The 17,928-nt window shown below is 32.8% G+C and overlaps 2 protein-coding genes and 1 long non-coding RNA gene across 10 annotated transcripts; 1 reads left to right on the top strand and 2 right to left on the bottom strand.

Annotated features, from left to right (window-relative positions):
• Positions 1-1,375: 1,375 nt before the first annotated feature.
• Positions 1,376-8,058, bottom strand: LOC122586850 (receptor-like protein EIX2). The gene is made up of 2 exons (XM_043758854.1): positions 6,448-8,058; positions 1,376-2,799 (listed from the first exon to the last, which is right to left on the bottom strand). Exons 1-2 carry the CDS (start codon positions 8,000-8,002, stop codon positions 1,622-1,624), a joined length of 2,733 nt encoding a protein of 910 aa, XP_043614789.1. The 5' UTR covers positions 8,003-8,058; the 3' UTR covers positions 1,376-1,621.
• A 528-nt stretch (positions 8,059-8,586) lies between these two features.
• Positions 8,587-13,707, top strand: LOC122585003. 8 transcript variants are annotated; one of them, XR_006321635.1, is made up of 7 exons: positions 8,597-8,913; positions 10,478-10,635; positions 10,710-10,905; positions 11,687-11,814; positions 12,187-12,441; positions 12,988-13,075; positions 13,666-13,707. It is a non-coding gene; the product is annotated as an uncharacterized LOC122585003 (long non-coding RNA). The 8 variants fall into 8 exon arrangements; XR_006321634.1 differs by lacking the exons at positions 12,187-12,441; positions 12,988-13,075 and having other exon boundaries at positions 8,587-8,666; positions 8,796-8,913; XR_006321636.1 differs by lacking the exon at positions 12,988-13,075 and having other exon boundaries at positions 12,187-12,450.
• Positions 13,708-15,226: 1,519 nt separating this feature from the next.
• On the bottom strand, positions 15,227-16,685 carry LOC122585001 (receptor-like protein 11). Its single transcript, XM_043757095.1, has one exon. The coding sequence runs from the start codon at positions 16,469-16,471 to the stop codon at positions 15,314-15,316; it is 1,158 nt and encodes a 385-aa protein (XP_043613030.1). The 5' UTR covers positions 16,472-16,685; the 3' UTR covers positions 15,227-15,313.
• Between the last annotated feature and the right edge of the window lie 1,243 nt (positions 16,686-17,928).

The following is a 17,928-nucleotide window of genomic DNA, read 5'->3' on the forward strand; positions in this document are numbered from 1 at the left end:
GTTGAAAAGCAGGGAGGTGCGACGCACCAACCCTGTGGTGCGTCGCAAACCGGGTAGGAATGATTTTTGGAAACAAAGCCCGGTGCGCCGCACCTGAAGCTTGGTGCGTCGCACCTATAGGTCGGTTTGTGAAGACTTTTTGCAAACTCTATAAATACAAGACGATAACCCTCCCATTCGATACACAATCACCTCTAGTCGATTTTAGGGTTCTTTGGGGCTATTCTCAGCAGCTTTTTCGTCCATCAAGGTCTAAGGGTTGTTCGTGAGCTTCAAAGCATTCGGTTGTCGATTTTCTTAGCGTTTACTTGTTTTCTACACATTGGTACAATATGTTCTACTATATTTTTACTCTTTGTGCTTTGTTTTTGATTATGAGTTTCTAAATAATTCGTCATCCACTGAGATGAAGTGATACATTGAATAATGGTTGCATAATCTTTTGAATTCAAGTTGATTTGATTTAACGTTGTGTCATAATCTTAGCTTATTAATTCTTTGTTATTTAACTCTTAATTGCGGATAGTTTTTGCATGATCTCAGTGGTAACTTAGGTTGTGTAGAAGTTATTTTGATTGTTTGGTTAGAAGCAATTGTTTCTATGACGTGTACGGTAGAAAGTAATTAATAGTTAATAAGGGTTAACGGGTTAATGGTTGGGTACAATCAATAGACATAATTGTTATCTAAATAACCAAAACAATTAGTTGGCTAGGAAAGTTATGAAAGACGTCTTGGGGTACCGGTCTTAGTAATGGAACTAGTTAATTAAGGGAATTGAATAAAGTAACGAACTTGACGGGTACGGGGTGAGTCTTTGTTTAGTTTTCGGCTATAAAATCAACATATTTGAATTGGTTCTTCAATAATATGCAACCTAAATAATGTGTATCATGGAGTCGAAGTGGATGATCTTCTCATCCTATTTGATTTGAAACAATTTTCTTTTCGATAAATTCTTAGAAATTTCTAACTCTTTCAATTAACTAACTTTTAATATAAAAACCAAGATGACGTGGTGTCTTTAAAAACCAAACTCTTTCTAAACTACTTAAAACTCGCTAGCTCTTTGTAGTCTCCGTGGAACGAACCTTTACTTACTTTAATCTATATTGCATAAGAACGGGTCCACTGCCCGATTGTGTGTGGTATTCGATTCGGAGTATTTTTAAGGATTTTAATTTAACTAGATTTTCACACATCACTTAGTATTTTTTATTTCTCCTGCTGACTCAACTATAATTTGCATGCTCAATATATAAGGGAATGTTCTTTATATGCCTTATATATTTAGCCCATCAATCTTTTATAGGTTACCCGAAGACACATAACGAGAATACAAACAATATTTTGACAAACTCTTCTTAGCATGAGATGATACAAAACCCATATCCTCTTAACAATAGTAAAATACTTCCCCTTTCTTAGTCTTGAAGCAACTTCATATTGTCCTTGTGAGCAAAATGCCCCTATCAAAGTTTCTTTCCTATAAATTTCTTTGAATCCATAAATATCACACTAAACAACCACATGCTTAAATATATAACACCATACATTTAATAGTTAAACCACAACATCAAAACATATATTTAGAAAAACTTCCTCCTTAGTTGAGCAACAGTCACTTGATCGAAACCATTAGAAAAACGTAAACATTCTCTATCATTTCAAAGTAAGTTACTCTCCAATTCCTATTATAGTGCAAGCTAATAATAAGTCCCATGGAACCTACAACGAATCCTGGAACCATACCAGCATAAAACCACGAGAAAGCTTGTGAACCATTCTCACCTTCATCATCACCAACATGAGTGTATGATGAATTGTTTTCTTGGCAACTTAATAGTGGGAATCCACATAGTCCGTTGTTCCCTTCATATATAGCGGGATTATCAAAAGTCTGAAAATGATTTCCAACTGGTAATGGACCGGATAATTTATTGAATGATAGGTTCAAATAGCCTAGAGTATTCACACTAGCTAAACTTGGAGGAATCTGACTAGACAACTTGTTCATCGACAAATCTAAAGATTCCATTGACTTTAGATTTCCGATCATTGTGGGAATGTGTCCACTTAGTTCGTTTCTTGAAAGATTCAAATTCGTCAATGCTACCAGGTCCATCAACACATCAGGAATTTCACCAATAATTTTGTTGCTTGAGAGGTCTAAGGATATAAGATATGGAAGTGTGCTCGTGTACTTTTGCTGAATACCCTTTATGCAAGCTTCAATACTTTCTTCATACATATAACTTTTGTAGGTTAACTCCACGTCACTCTTGATCATACCAATTAAATTACTAAAACAATGAGGGATGTTTCCGGTTATCTTATTATCTGCCAGATTTAAATGTTGAAGAGTTTTGATTTGACATAGTTCCGGTGGAATCATACCCATGAACAGGTTTGATTGGAGATTCAAGATTTTAAGCTTTGATAGCTTTTTTCCAATCCAAAAAGGGATGTTACCAGTCAGCGAATTGTACCCCAAATCCATTGTTACTAAGTTTTTCAAGTTTTGTAAAGATACCGGGAGATTAGCCTCTAATTTGTTGTTACGTAAATGCAATGATTCAAGTAGTGATAGAGAACCCAATGAATTTGGAATATCACCCGTTATATTGTTACTTGTAAGGTCAATCATTAGCAAATTGATCAAACTCCCTAAGCACTCAGGAAGAATTCCATATAAGTTATTATGTGATAAATCCAGCACTTGTATACTATGTAACTCGCATAAGTTTGTTGGAACGCTTCCAGTGAAATTGTTATTCTTCAAAGCAACAACTTCAAGACCTGGATGGATTTTGGAAACCATTATCTAGTTAATAGTGATAAGACAAATTAGGTTGGATTAGCTTGGGGCTATCATCTGCCCCCTAGAAATTTATATACAAAGACAAAATCTAGTCCAATAACTTTCATTATACGACTACTATCACCAAACCAAAAAATGAAAGGAGAAAAACAAATATTACTATATAGAAGTTACTATATAGAAAGCATAAAGAAATATCTTTAAACTTTTAATGATATCACTTCTGTCATTTTTAACTATTTATTTGGCTGAAATATTTTAAACTTTAAAGTTCAGTTATATATATTTAGTATCCATGATCGTATCATGTGAATAAAATATTAGTTCTTAATAGAAAAACATATTTATGAAAATGAATAAGATATATGCAGAAAATTCTAGATTTCCATATCATATTATATAACGAAATGATTAAATAAAAACAAAAGAATAAAAAAAAATACTCATACCAGTTCTATGAAAACTGTAAATTTAATTTCTTTTAAGTTCTAGACTAGCACGTTACTCGCGCAATGCGGCGGTGGTCGTGTCGGCGACGATGTTGTGGTGGGGTCGACTGATGGTGGTAGATGAGACGTTGAGCGATGTAGATAATTGATGTAAAAGTAATTGGTGTAAAAACTTAATGGAGATATTTTAAAGGATAAAAGATTGATGGTGTAATTTATTATTAATGTTAAGAGGGTAGTGTAAGTGAAATTTTTTTAAAAAGGTGCTAAATGATAATATTACATATTTTTCAACACTTCTAAAAGTAAAGTGATTTTTTTTTTATAATATAATACTAGCATCAACACCCGTACATATTGCACGGATTGACAAATAATAGCTATAATATCTTTATCAATAATCATTATGTCTAATCAGTAGTAATAGAAGTTATAACATATGTGGTAAGGAAAAACTGAACGCGATAGCTAAATCCATCATACTAAATATAATAAATCTAATCATATACTTTTAAATTTTAATGTTTAAAAAAAATCATATGCTTTTAGTCAAGTCAGACATGTAAGCTAAAATTTAACTTAAAATATCATAAAAAATATGAAAAGCAACATGCTTGTTGTGAAAGTGTGATTTTTAAATACTAAATCAATTAACTTAGAATACTATAACAATATAATGATAATCATTAATATACTAAAATTATTTATAATATAAAACGCAACATGCTTATTATGATAGAGTAATTATTTAATTCTCAAATCAATTAACTTAAAATGCTATAATAATAATAATAATAATAATAATAATAATAATAATAATAATAATAATAATAATAATCAATGAACTAATAATAACAATGAAAAAAATAATAATAAGGAAAACGTATTAAAAACTTACCAGCCTTGGTAAAATGATGCCTTAAAGTTTACATGAGTATCATGAAACTTGAGTTTAGATAAATAAAACATGTAAACCGACAATGTTGTAAGTTATATTAGGTAACTAATAGATCTTATACGGATTAGATATGCAATATCCTAGTTTAATACGAATGAGATTACTTAAAGAATTTATTAGATTTTTAATTAATTAAATAAAACAAAAAAAACACTTGTCGTTCTAATATAACGTCACATGTCAATTAAAAGAGGCTACAATTTTATTTTAGTTTATTGGTAGATAGTAACTAGATTTAGACCCGTGTCCAGGGACGATATAATCAATATTCGATCTTCATACATTTAAGTCACAAAAACTTATAATTTTGAAGATATACATTTCTAAGTGTTATACGTAACAATTTATTAAAGCGACACGTGTTCTTTCGGTCATATTTAAATTTAAAAAAGTTAATCCAAATCTAATCTAATAATAACATAAATTCTAGATATCTATTAGGTGATGATTTCCTTATTTTAGTATATGCTATTTATTAATTAATTAAATATTAGAATATATGTTAAACTAATTTGATGTAAACTAACCTATGTACATTATAACATTATTTTATTAATCATTTTTCTCAGGAATAAAATTGTCTCTTTTGTTTCTTTTCAATTCAACACCTATTGCTTATATTACTTATAATAAGTTAATAACATGAACACTTCAAAAATTTGAGTTTACAATCCGAAATCACAAGGCTATTTGCGTCATCCACTATATACTTATAAGTTCCGATTTTGATGTGATAGTAAAAATTTAAGGTAAATCCAAAACTCTAATTAAACATATATTATATTTATCATTACTGTTTATTATAATTTAGCTTCGATCATCGGTTTATTTTAATCATAATTTATTTCATACTCATGAATCATGTATGAGGCATATTCGAATTTCCTTATGATACAATTTATATATGTACCATATATCGTAGTATTAGGACTAGTATAATAATATAGTTGGATAATGATTACTAAGATTTTTAATTTATAGTTAATCTAAATGATGACATAAGCGAGAGTTAATTTGATTAAATTGAACGATTTGATTAGTTAATAAGTAATTAGTTTAACTGTCTTATAGTATATACTAGATTTTAGACCCGTGTCCAACACTGGACACGGGATTTACGATATTAACAATATTAGATCTTCATAAATTTAAGTCATAAAAGCTTAAAATTTTAAAAAAACACGGTTTTAAGTGTTATATTTTGCAAGTTATAGTACAATAATCATAGGTTCCTCACTGTCATTATTAGCCTAGACATATTGATGGAATTGTTTGCCGTAGTTATTTCACAAGGCACATGTTATATATAATAATTTCTCCATTATAATATATTTTGAAACAGATGTACTCATAATATGATATTATTAGGAAAAATAATTAAGAATTAAAATATAAACATAAATGTGATCCCGAACTTGACATTCAAGTATATGTATTTAATCATGATGCACGTTCATAACACGCTTATGTTTATTTTCAATTACTTGTTCTATGATAATATGATAATAATTAGGATTGTTTTTATATTTTTTTGATAACAATTAGGACTCTTCTAATATTTGTTAACAAGTCATTAGGTTTTCAAATAAATATTTTTTTTTAAGAAAATATTTCATATGTTAAAATTTTTTTATGTAATTAAATGATTGTAAATTTTAAAAATTTCTGAGGAAAACAAAAAAGTGTAAATTAGTGAGACTTTTTCTATAAATTAATATAAATATTAATATACTAATATATTTGGATAATGATTATTAGAATTTTTAATTTGTAGTTTATTTAAATGATGACATCATCAAAAGTCAATTTGATGAAATCGAACGATTTGATTGGTTAATAAGTCATTAGTTCAACTGTCTTATAGTATATATTAAGATAAGATTAAGATTAAGATTAAGATTATTAAGATTAAGATTAAAATTAAGATTATATAAATATTTAAAAAAAAAAACCCTGATATAACATAATATTAACTCTTGACTTTTTCATATTGACCATATTGACCTGATTAAGTTAAACAACAAACTAAAAACTTAAACATTTTATAACAAAATATAAAGTGTGATTGATTTTAAATCTTATAAAAGCTCGCATCGTAATCTTAACCAAAAACAAAAACCTCTGAATAAGTTTTTAAGCAAAAATCATTCATCTTATCCAATCTGATCACCAACACAAGCAGCAGAAATAAAAATAAAGAGTATTAAAATCTTGTATACCTGTGTTGTTATTCGCTATTATTCGTGGCAGATTTCCTCCGATCTCGTTGTCGGACAGATCCAAGATTCGAAGATGAGAGGAGATGTTGTGAAACCACTCTGGTATTGTTGTATCTCTTATACTCGAATTTCTAAGAAGTAATGCTTCAAGATGAGTTGATGTTTGAATATTTGGGAATTCGGGTCCGATGTCATTGTCAGACAGATCCAAGTAGAGAAGATGAGAGGAGATGTTGTGAAACCACTCTGGTATGCTTTCTCTTATACTCGAATTTGAAAGATCTAACCATTCAAGATGAGTTGATGTTTGAATATTTGGGAATTCGGGTCCGATCTGGTTGTCGGACAGATCCAAGTATTGAAGATGAGAGGAGATGTTGTGAAACCACTCTGGTATGCTGTCTCTTATACTCGAATTTCTAAGAGATAAATATTCAAGATGAGTTGATGTTTGAATATTTGGGAATTCGGGTCCGATCTGGTTGTCGGACAGATCCAAGGTAGAAAGATGAGAGGATATGTTGTGAAACCACTCTGGTATGCTGTCTCTTATACTCAAATTTCTAAGAGATAAATATTCAAGATGAGTTGATGTTTGAATATTTGGGAATTCGGGTCCGATCTGGTTGTCGGACAGATCCAAGGTAGAAAGATGAGAGGATATGTTGTGAAACCACTCTGGTATGCTGTCTCTTATACTCGAATTTCTAAGAGATAAATATTCAAGATGTGTTTGTGTTTGAAGCCAGTTTGGGAATTGGGGTCCCATGTTCCAGCAGGAGCTTAAATCCAAATACTCTAATTGGAAGGGAGGAATCCAATGACGGCTGACGTTCCACGTTATCAATGAATTATCAGACAAGTACAACACTTTTAGATTGTAGAGTTTGGTGAAGTGAATTTCAGAAACAACCCCACTCAATTGATTCCATGAAAGATAAAGAGTTTGCAGGCTGGTGAGTAGTCCAATGCTTTCAGGTATGCTCCCATTCAATTCATTACCATAAAGAGAGAGGTCTGTTAGAGATGATAGGCCACCAAGTGAGGGAGGTATCCGACCAGACAATTGATTGAATGAAAGGTCCATGTGAGAAAGAGAGCTCAAGTTTCCAATTGAATCAGGAATAGGACCAGACAATTGATTATCTGAAAGGTCCATGTAAGAAAGAGAGCTCAAGGTTCCAATAGAATCTGGTATTCCCCCATGGAAGCTGTTATAGCCAAGGTTTAGATGCACGAGGCGAGTAAGGTTTGATAACCAAACGGGGATGGTGGAGTTGATACCATTGGAAGAGAGATTAAGTGAGACAACATGACCAGTTCTCGTGTCACACCTAACTCCTCGCCACCCACAACATTCTAATCCGGTCCATGGTGACAGCCATTTTGATTGCTTTGTGAAGCCTTTTCTGAATAAAAGCAGTGTTTGCCGCTCTCTTTGGATACATGTAACATTTGAGGAAGCTTTAATCATGGTGTTGCTGCTGCTTGCACCATATGTTTGAAAAAACAGAAATAATATTGTAAGATTGACAATAAATTTAGTGGCTTCCATTTTGGAGTAATTAGGATAGAGTAGATGTATAATTCAGATTCAGGGTGAATGGGGCATATACATATAACACAGCATGCCTTAATATCTTTTATGAACGTATACTTAGGTAGATATCGACTTGAGTCCACAAGATATTTCATAGTAGACTTGGAGTCAGTCAAGGATCACCCAAAGTCTTTCAAGAGATAGTGGCCACACACAGAAAAAGGCAAAAAGCTTATGGGTCCATAACATGTTTACTCCTATTATTGTGAGCCAATGTTTGTTGACTGCAGTGTTTTGGAAAAATCGTATTTATGAATTGCACGACTGTCATGATCAAGAATTTAACTGTAGACTTGGATTCATGAATGGCCACATACATATCAACTTGTTTGGGTCATTATAACATGTTAATGTCGGTCAATGATTTTTGACTGCAGTGTTAAACACGTAAACTTTCTATCAATGGCCAAAATTTTAATCTCTCAGTTAAATTTTTGTTGTGTCTTCTGGACTGGTATTTCTTTGCCATCATGTCCTCGTTCTTTGGTGTCTCAGTTGTTATTTTGTTTTGGGAGTCATAAAGGAGGATAACAGATTTGATTGGTCCAAGTTTTGTGGTTTATTTGTCTCGATTCTTTTAGCAGACTGCAGATAACACCTTCGTATCATAGGTTTGGGGGTATGTTTTATGCTAATGATTTTAGAATGGGTTTTTAGATTATTATTTTTCATAACTTCAATTTATTGTTTTTAGGTTCATAATTATTGTTTGAAAAGTTTTACCATGATATTTGTTATGCATATCAAGTCTTTAGTAGGCCTTGGTTTTGGTGGGTTTTGTACTTGAAGCTGTATCGATCTAAACTGCAATTATAGTTGCTCATGAAAGTGGTCATCTTTTAGGTGCTTGACTTCAAGGAATTCATGTAAGTAAATTTGCTTTTGGTTTTAGGCCTATTTTAGCTAAATTTAATGTTAATTATGCTGAGTATTTTTTAAGAGCATTTCCATTAGTTGTCTTTGTTGGTTTTCCTGATAATGATCATGATAGTGATATCCCAAATTCCAGAATTATGATGAATTTTTTTTAATTTTGGATAATATTTGTTATCTCAGCTGGTGTGATTCCCAATATTTTTTTTTTGCACATGTTATCAATCTTTGCTCAAATTGTATTTGTTGGATTGCCGCTCTCTTTGGATACATGTTACGTTTGAAGAAGCCGTGATCGTGGTGGTGTTGCAATATGTTTGAAAGAACATGTATAATACTGTAAAATTGACCATAATAGTGGTTTCCATTTTGGAGTAATTAAGATAGAGTAGATTTTGTATAATACAGATGTAGGGGGAATGTGGCATATACATAACACAGCATGCCTTCAAATCTTTTATGAACGTAAACTTAGGTAGACATCGACTTGATTCCACAAGACAGTTCATAGTAGACTTTGAGTCAAGGGTCAGACAAAGTCTTTCAAGAGATAGTAGCCACACACAGAAAAAGCTTATGGGTCCATAACGTGTTTACTCCTATTATTTTCATCCAATGCTTGTTGACTGCAGTGTTTTGGATAAATTTTATTTATGAATTGCACGATTGTCATGATCACGAATTCAACTGTAGACTTGGATTCATGAATGAATAGAATGGTACAAAGTCTTTCAAGAGCCGGTGGCCATATATATATCAACTTGTTTGGGTCATTATAATATGTTAATGTCGTTCAGGTTGACTGCAGTGTTAAACACGTAAACTTTCTATCAATAGCCTCACTATTCAGTTAAAGGAGGATGGCAGATATGACTGAGTTTCAGGTCCAAGGCTTAGTGTATTGAGTTGCAGATTTGATAATTATTTTCCACCAGAGTTACAATTTGATCAACTCTTAATTTGCTAATAATTATTTTACTTAATGATCATATTATGTAAAATGTATTCAAGCCCATCAAGTTTGTTTATCTAGGTGGTGACAATAGGCCAAAGACCACGGAGACCCCTACACACGAAACTTTAGTTGTGTCAGTTAGTAGGCTTTGGTTTTGGTGGGTTTGAAAGTTCTCAATCTATACTTGAAGCTATGTCAATTTTAACTGCATTTATAGTTGTTCATGAAAGTGGTCATGAATTAGAATTAGTTGTGACAACATATGCAGGCCGATGGGTTGGATAAGTGGCCAAAATTTGCTCGCTTAAAAGGTTCATCTTAAAGTATTGGATAACATGGGGTAACTTGGCTGACCAGAATATTATAATTATTATATACAAGTCTATGAATATAATTACAAGAACATATTTATTTGAAAATAACTTTAATTTTTGAATAATGCAATTTAGGAGGCTTTATGCAGTAAAAAATAGACCTGGGTTGTCATTAAATCAACCCTTTTACACGTAAATCGATAGTTATAATTCATTGTCATGTCCCTCCTATAATTTTGGATTGCCTTAAGTTATGAATTTCAACTGATCCTGGCTGTATTTCTACAGATGAAACTATTGGCACTTCATCTCCGTCCGATGAGATTCACTTGGAATCTGATGATGGTATCTTTATATCGGAGGTTGATATTATTACGTCATCACAGAAATGGAAGTTGACAAGTGATATAGTACCAGTGCAAGGGCTTCTTCAGTTCTTCTTGCTGGTTGCTTAAAATATATTTTTTGTATTATTATTCGTATTCTACATTGTTCTAACAATTCAAACGTAATAATGAAGGTCCAAATGGAAGTGGGAAAAGTTCGGTGTTTATGGCTCTCCGTGGTCTTTGGCCTATTATCGGTGGACGCAATGGTAAACCTTCCCGCAATGTTAATGACGTGGGTCAATTCAGTTGTGGTATATTATACATTCCTCGGAAACCTTACAAGATCAAAATTTCTATCATGTCTCACATGACCAAGCAGAAAAGAAGGTGAGTTTTGTTCTGCCCTTCTTGCTTAATGTTTTCTGTTTTTTCTAGAGGTAGGATAATGGCCGGGTGGAGACGGTTGTGTAATGTGTCAAAAGGAGTTCATTTCAGAACGGCTAATATTCTATTCAAGATTGGCGTCAAAAAGGGATTTTTTTTATTTACTGAACCACTAGGGGCCGGGTTGGGTTGACTAGGTTGAATATATGAATTATTATAAATAGCCATGGAGGTTGATAATATTTGAATAATGCATATGGTGACTATGAACCCATATGACTCGCTCCGTCTGTTTAGTTAGTTTCTATTTTAGTTCCTTTGTTTGGGTTACACAAAGGCACGCATTGCTTCCTGTTGAGATCAGGTGTTTTCATGATTACTGCTCGTTCCAGGTGCAACTGAAATGTCTAAAAAGAGGAGACATATTAACAGTAAATGATGGAAGACCGTTACGTGCTACATTTAAACTTATTATGTATGTACTTTTTGTAATTGAGTGTTACATTTTGTGATGTCCACTAAAAATCAGTTTGGGCCATCCTCGTAAAATGTAAGAGAAATTTGTGGTTAAAGGTACTTATAGAGCATAACGGTCCAGTCATTGGATAAAGGATATACACTAGTATTTGCTCTTGGCGATTAAACTTAGTTACTGTAGAGAGCAAGTTAAATGGGTGTATATAAGTCACTTATATCACTTAGATTTATTGCAATTGTAATTTACTAATTTTGTTGTTAAGTTGACTATGATATTGTTATACCTGACACATTTTAATTTGCATAGGTGGCTTTAAGGTATCCAGTAGAATCCTATCTAATCCATTGAAATTCACTTGCTCCGTGTAGAGTCAATTAAGGTTGGGGAAAAGATAGCGACATAAACATCTACAGTTCAGAGTTCAGACTACTCAGGTACACCTTTTTTCTTAATAAACCTTTCATACTTTATGTACCATAGATGGCAGATGGAGATGTCTGCCGTAGTGCCTATTTATGTTATGCTTCCCCGACTTTTGGCATGCCCAACTGTGTTTCTGGGTAAGTTGATCAATTCAGTGAAATTAGTAACATTATTAGCCTTGAGCTTACAGCGTTAAGTAATTGACTCCCTGAGTTTGGTGCCATAGTCTATTGAAAGTTCAAAATTAGAGGTGGAACGGGCCATGCAACCTGAAAACTTTTTGAGTTTTTCCTTAAACCTTTCTTCTATAAATGATGGATGTATTACTAATGATTATACAAATTATATAATAGTAGTATATTACTAAAGTTTTCTACCAACAGCCAACAGCTAGCAGTGCCCAGGGTGGTTCAACACTTCAACTCCCATTAGCAGGTGCCCAGGGTGGATATGGTGTTTAGTAAGCTCTGTGGTCCTAAGAATTTTCGACTATGTTTTGCGAAAAGTGATTTTGGAGGTTGTATCCATTAACCATTATTAGGACATCAGATGCGGCAGTTCACCTCCATGATGTGACGCCATACCATCACCACCGTGGTCTTGGCGTGGTGGACGGAACCATGGTGTTCTTCGTGCCGGTATTGTGTGTGTGTATTTTGTTTTGTTTTATTGTTTTTTAATTCGTAATTATCAGTGTCCGAGTGGATCATTTAACTAAATCTTTTGATTAGCCCATTGGACCTCTTAGAGATAGAAACTAAGCCAAACTGAGTCTTAGGTGATTTTAGACACTTGTTGACCCATTTGACTTGTCTTAACTAAATCTTAAGACCAGCTCATTGGATCATTTACTGATAAAAACAAAGCTAAATTGAGCATTAGGTGAATGGGTTAAAGTTGACACCATATAATATTAAGTTCTCTTTGAGTGAAAGATATAAGATGTTATCGAGTCGATAAAAGTTAAGTATTTTGATGTTGTATCTTAGTGTAGACATGACAGACTAGTGCATTAGGTAACATAAAGTCAGTTTTTGTGACATAAATAGTTCGTTCCTTCTTATGAAATCATGGAATTTTTCTTAGATGTTTACTTGAAGTAAGATTATAGATCGTAGTTGATAAATCAACATATAAGAAATTTAGGATCTTGTATCCATGAATTGTTGCTTAATGCTCTTCAGATCTTTACTGCTACGATCCTGGGGAGCCTCTTAAGCTATGCATCAGCTAAATATTTGAAATTATTGGCATTGGGAGTGGTTAAATGAGGTATTGTCTTCATTTAAAAGTTTATCATGTTTTTGACAGTAAGTCAGGAAATCCTACTCGAGCCAACTTTGTTGACCTGGCAAGCAAACCCAGGACTTCACTAGTACCCTATGGAACCGGGAAACCCACCAGCCATCCACGAACCTGTCAATCTGGATTATTAAGCCGGGGAAGGTGGCCTTAATAAAGGCACTAATAAAATACTCGTAATGATTAAATGGCCTAAATGGAATAAACAGGTTGAACAGGTTAAAAGTTATCTAAAGCGTATCCAAGTGCCCAAAAGAGTATTCAAATGCCCATATGAATATCCCAAGTGGCTTTCTTAGAATAGGCAACACTATTATGCTCTACTATAGTTTCAGATAGCTCACTGCAATATTCCTTCAAAGAACTAGCAATTCTCCATAAACTACCGCAAAGGTTGATTTTAACTGTTTTCTTAATTCCCTTTAACTTTTTAAGTGTTGCTTTTGAACTATACCCACCTGAGATTTTGTATATATTTGCTTCCAGCCATCTCATAGTATCTCCCACTGCCCTTGTGACGGCTAAAGTTTATGTGTCATTCTTTGCAATCTTTTGTGCAGACCATTCTCAGTTGAGTTCAAGGGGTTACTATCCTTATTATAACGTGCAGCAAAAATCTGATCTAGAAGCTTTGAGAAAATGGGTACGTGTTGGTTTGTAAGCTTTCATCATTCAGTATCTATTCTATAGAGTATATCCTGAATATCTTGTTTTAAAAATTTCTGGTTGGAGCTGATTTAGTCAACGGAATTGTTGTAATATCTTAACTTACAATGTTCAGTTTTAATTTATAAAATGTTATCTGGACAATTCAAACAGCTGCACGTGAGCAGTGACCAAAATAACGTCGTTTTCTAATATCATAAATTACAGTATCCATTCTTACGTTGCAGTGTATCTCAGCAGTATAAAAATTGCAGATATTTCAAACTGACGTGGTTATGTTTATGAGTCATGTACAACAAATTGTATTTGAATCTCGTAGTTTGTGTAAGTAAATATTTTTGTTAGGAAGGCAATTGCATTTATTGATTCTAGAGTTATCACTAGGAATTACTTTAAAGGAAGAAATAACTTATGAGAACAAGTGAACTGACTTTGTTACTTAGTATGTAGATATAATTGCAAAGAAATAACATATGCACGTCGCATTGTTTTATAACTGTGGTTTGTTATAAATATTAGTTTTAGCTTTTAGGGCTAAAATTAAAAATGAAGCACAGACAAATGTTTAATTCAAATGCCAGGATTAAAATGCGAAACAGGTTAAATTTGGAAGAATTTTTTTTTTCAAATTTATGGTAACAGAAGTATATGTGACTGGGTTAATGCTTCGCGCGATGAACGACTTTTTAATTTGTTTAGCAAACTTTGAAGGTGAAAAAAAGGATAAGTTATATGATGAAAACATCATATACACGAGTAAAAACGATTACAGTAAAAAAATTGTCTACTCGCCAAGACACTTGCATAATTTAACATATGTACTACATTTTCAAGTTTCATATGTTAAATAGACAAAATGTCAATCTATAATTCTATATTGCATCATAACCGCCAGCAAATCAAGTTATTTAACGAACGTTGCAAGTCTTTGAACCAAATCAGGGCCGGTTATGAGGAGGCTCAAAGGGTGCTAAAGAGCCCACTCTTCCTACTGTACGTATACCTATTGAACCGATAAGTTCTAGACTTTTGAACCTATATGTACAAACTTTACCTACTGTTATTGAAACATTTTTAATCTACTGTTTTTGAAAGGCCACGTACAGACGTAATAACATACTCATGTTCACAATTGACGACATATAACAAATTAATTAAAACCCTTATTTGCCTTTTGTCAAAGAAACACATGTAATTTTCTTTTTTTCTTTTTTTTTTTTTTTAAAGTTATCTAATTGTAGTATAATATCTAACTATTTACTAACTTATAGAAACCTATACCTTACTTGCATTTATTTATTAAGGTTTAAATGATTGAATATCATTGTCATACACTTTATTTATATTTCAATAATTCCATAAATGTTAGTTATTATTTTTTTTAAGTATGTCTAAATATTTTATTCGGCAACTTAAGAATTTATAGTCTCAACCTGGGGCTTTACTTATCTAGTTTATTGTTGATAACATTTACCGTCGTTATATTATGTTATTATTACGAGTATATTTTATTATTGACTAGCTTTTGTAAAGGCCCAATTTTTATGTTAGAGCGAGGTCTCGAAAACTTTTTACATTCTGAAGATCAGTTGATGTTTGAATATTTGGGAATTGGGGTCCGATTTCGTTGTTGGACAGATCCAAGAGGAGAAGATGAGAGGAGATGTTGTGAAACCACTCTGGTATGCTTTGTTTTATACTCGAATTTGAAAGAAGTAAATATTCAAGATTAGTTGATGTTTGAATATTTGGGAATTCGGGTCCGATCTCGTTGTGGGATAGATCCAAGTAATAAAGATGAGAGGAGATGTTGTGAAACCACTCTGGTATTGTATCCCTAATACTCGAATTTGAAAGATCTAAGCGTTCAAGATGTGTTTGTGTTTGAAGCCAGTTTGGGAATTGGGGTCCCATGTTGCAGCAGGAGCTTGCATGCAAAGACTTCGGTGGGAAGGGAGGAATCCAATGACGGCTGACGTTCCACGTTATCAATGTATTACCAGACAAGGACAAGGTGGTTAGATTGTAGAGTTTGGTGAAGTGATCTTCAGAAACAACCCCTCTCAATTTATTACTATCAAGATAAAGTTCTTTCAGGTTTGAAAGCTGACCAAGACTAGTGGGAATGTTCCCACTCAATTGATTAAAACCAAGATCGAGAGATTGTAGGCTGGTGAGTAGTCCAATGCTTTCAGGTATGCTCCCATTCAATTTATTACCAAAAAGAGAGAGGTGTGTTAGAGATGATAGGCCATCAAGTGAGGGAGGTATGGGACCAGACAATTGATTCATTGAAAGGTCAATGGTAGAAAGAGAGCTTAAGTTTCCAATAGAATCTGGAATTCCCCCATGGAAGGTGTTACGGCTAAGGTCTAGATGCACGAGGCGAGTAAGGTTTGATAACCAAACGGGGATGGTGGAGTTGATACCATTGGAAGAGAGATTAAGTGAGACAACATGACCAGTTCTCGCGTCACACTTAACTCCTCGCCACCCACAACATTCTAATCCGGTCCATGGTGACAGCCATTTTGATTGGTTTGTGAAGCCTTTTCTGAATAAAAGCAGTGTTTGCCGCTCTCTTTGGATACATGTAACGTTTGAGGAAGCTTTAATCATGGTGTTGCTGCTGCTTGCACCATATGTTTGAAAGAACAGAAATAATATTGTAACATTGACAATAAAATTAGTGGCTTCCATTTTGGAGTAATTAGGATAGAGTAGATGTTGTATAATTTAGAGATAGGGTGAATGGGGCATATATATAACACAGCATGCCTTAAAATCTTTTATGAACGTATACTTAAGTAGATATCGACTTGAGTCCACAAGATATTTCATAGTAGACTTGGAGTCAGTCAAGGATCACCCAAAGTCTTTCAAGAGATAGTGGCCACACACAGAAAAAGGCAAAAAGCTTATGGGTCCATAACGTGTTTACTCCTATTATGGCCAGCCAATGCTTGTTAGCTGCCGTGTTTTGGAAAAAAATGTATTTATGAATTGCACAATTGTCATGAACTCATGATCAAGAATTTAACTGTAGACTTGAATTCATGAATGGCCACATACATATCAACTTCCTCGGGTCATTATAACATGTTAATGTCGGTCAATGATTTTTGACTGCAGTGTTATACATGTAAACTTTCTATCAATAGCCAAAATTTTAATCTTCTGGACTGGTATTTCTTTGCCATCATGTCATCTTTCTTTGGTGTCTCAGATTTTATTTTGTTTTGGGAGTCACGAGGATGACAGATTTCATTGTGTACAAAACTAGTTTTTTGTCCCCGGGCGTTGCCCCGGGAGACATTACGTGACATGTAAACATGTGAAAAATTATATAAAATGAAATTTTCGTGGCAAAAGTTAAAAAGTAAAAAGTTATGTGATAAAAAGTAAAAAAGAATGAAACGTTGGTGGCTGAAGTTGAAAAAATAAAAATATAAAAATTAAATAGAACAAAACTTTGTGTGAAAAGTAGAAAAAATAAAAGTGATATAGCAAAAACTAAAATGATGAAAACTTCGTAAATTTATGTGATTAAAAGTAAAGAGAATGAAACTTTCGTAACGAAAGTTTAAAAAATAAATATATAAAAAGTAAATAATACAAAATTTTCGTGCAAGAAATAAATGAAATAAAAGTTATGTGACAAAAAGTAAAAGTTTAAAAGTTTCTGTAATAAAAAGTAAAAACAATGAATTTTCGTGAAAGAAATTAGAAAAATAAAAGTTTAAAAACTAAATAAAACAAAGCTTTCGTGCCAAAAATAAAAGAAATTAAATTTAAGTGAAATAAAGTTAAAAATTAAAAGTTTCCGTCATAAAAAGTAAAAAAATGAAACTTTCGTGGCAAAAGTTAGAAAAACATATGTTTAAAAACTAAATAAAAGCAAACTTTTGTGCTAAAAGTAAAATAAATTAAAGTTATGTGACAAAAGTTAAAAGGTTAAAGTTATGTGGCAAATATTAAGAAACCTAAAGTTAAAAGGTTAGAGTTAGCTGATAGGCACCATTGTTGTAACAAATTTAACAACAGGGACTATAATTGCAAGAAAAAATTAACAGCCGTTAGCTGATGAGGACCATTGCTGCAACAAATTTAACGACAGGGACTAAAAGTGTTGAAAATGTATGGTGCACGCAAACCGA

This window comes from Erigeron canadensis, chromosome 1, assembly GCF_010389155.1.
Source record: "Erigeron canadensis isolate Cc75 chromosome 1, C_canadensis_v1, whole genome shotgun sequence".
Classification (NCBI taxonomy): domain Eukaryota; kingdom Viridiplantae; phylum Streptophyta; class Magnoliopsida; order Asterales; family Asteraceae; genus Erigeron; species Erigeron canadensis.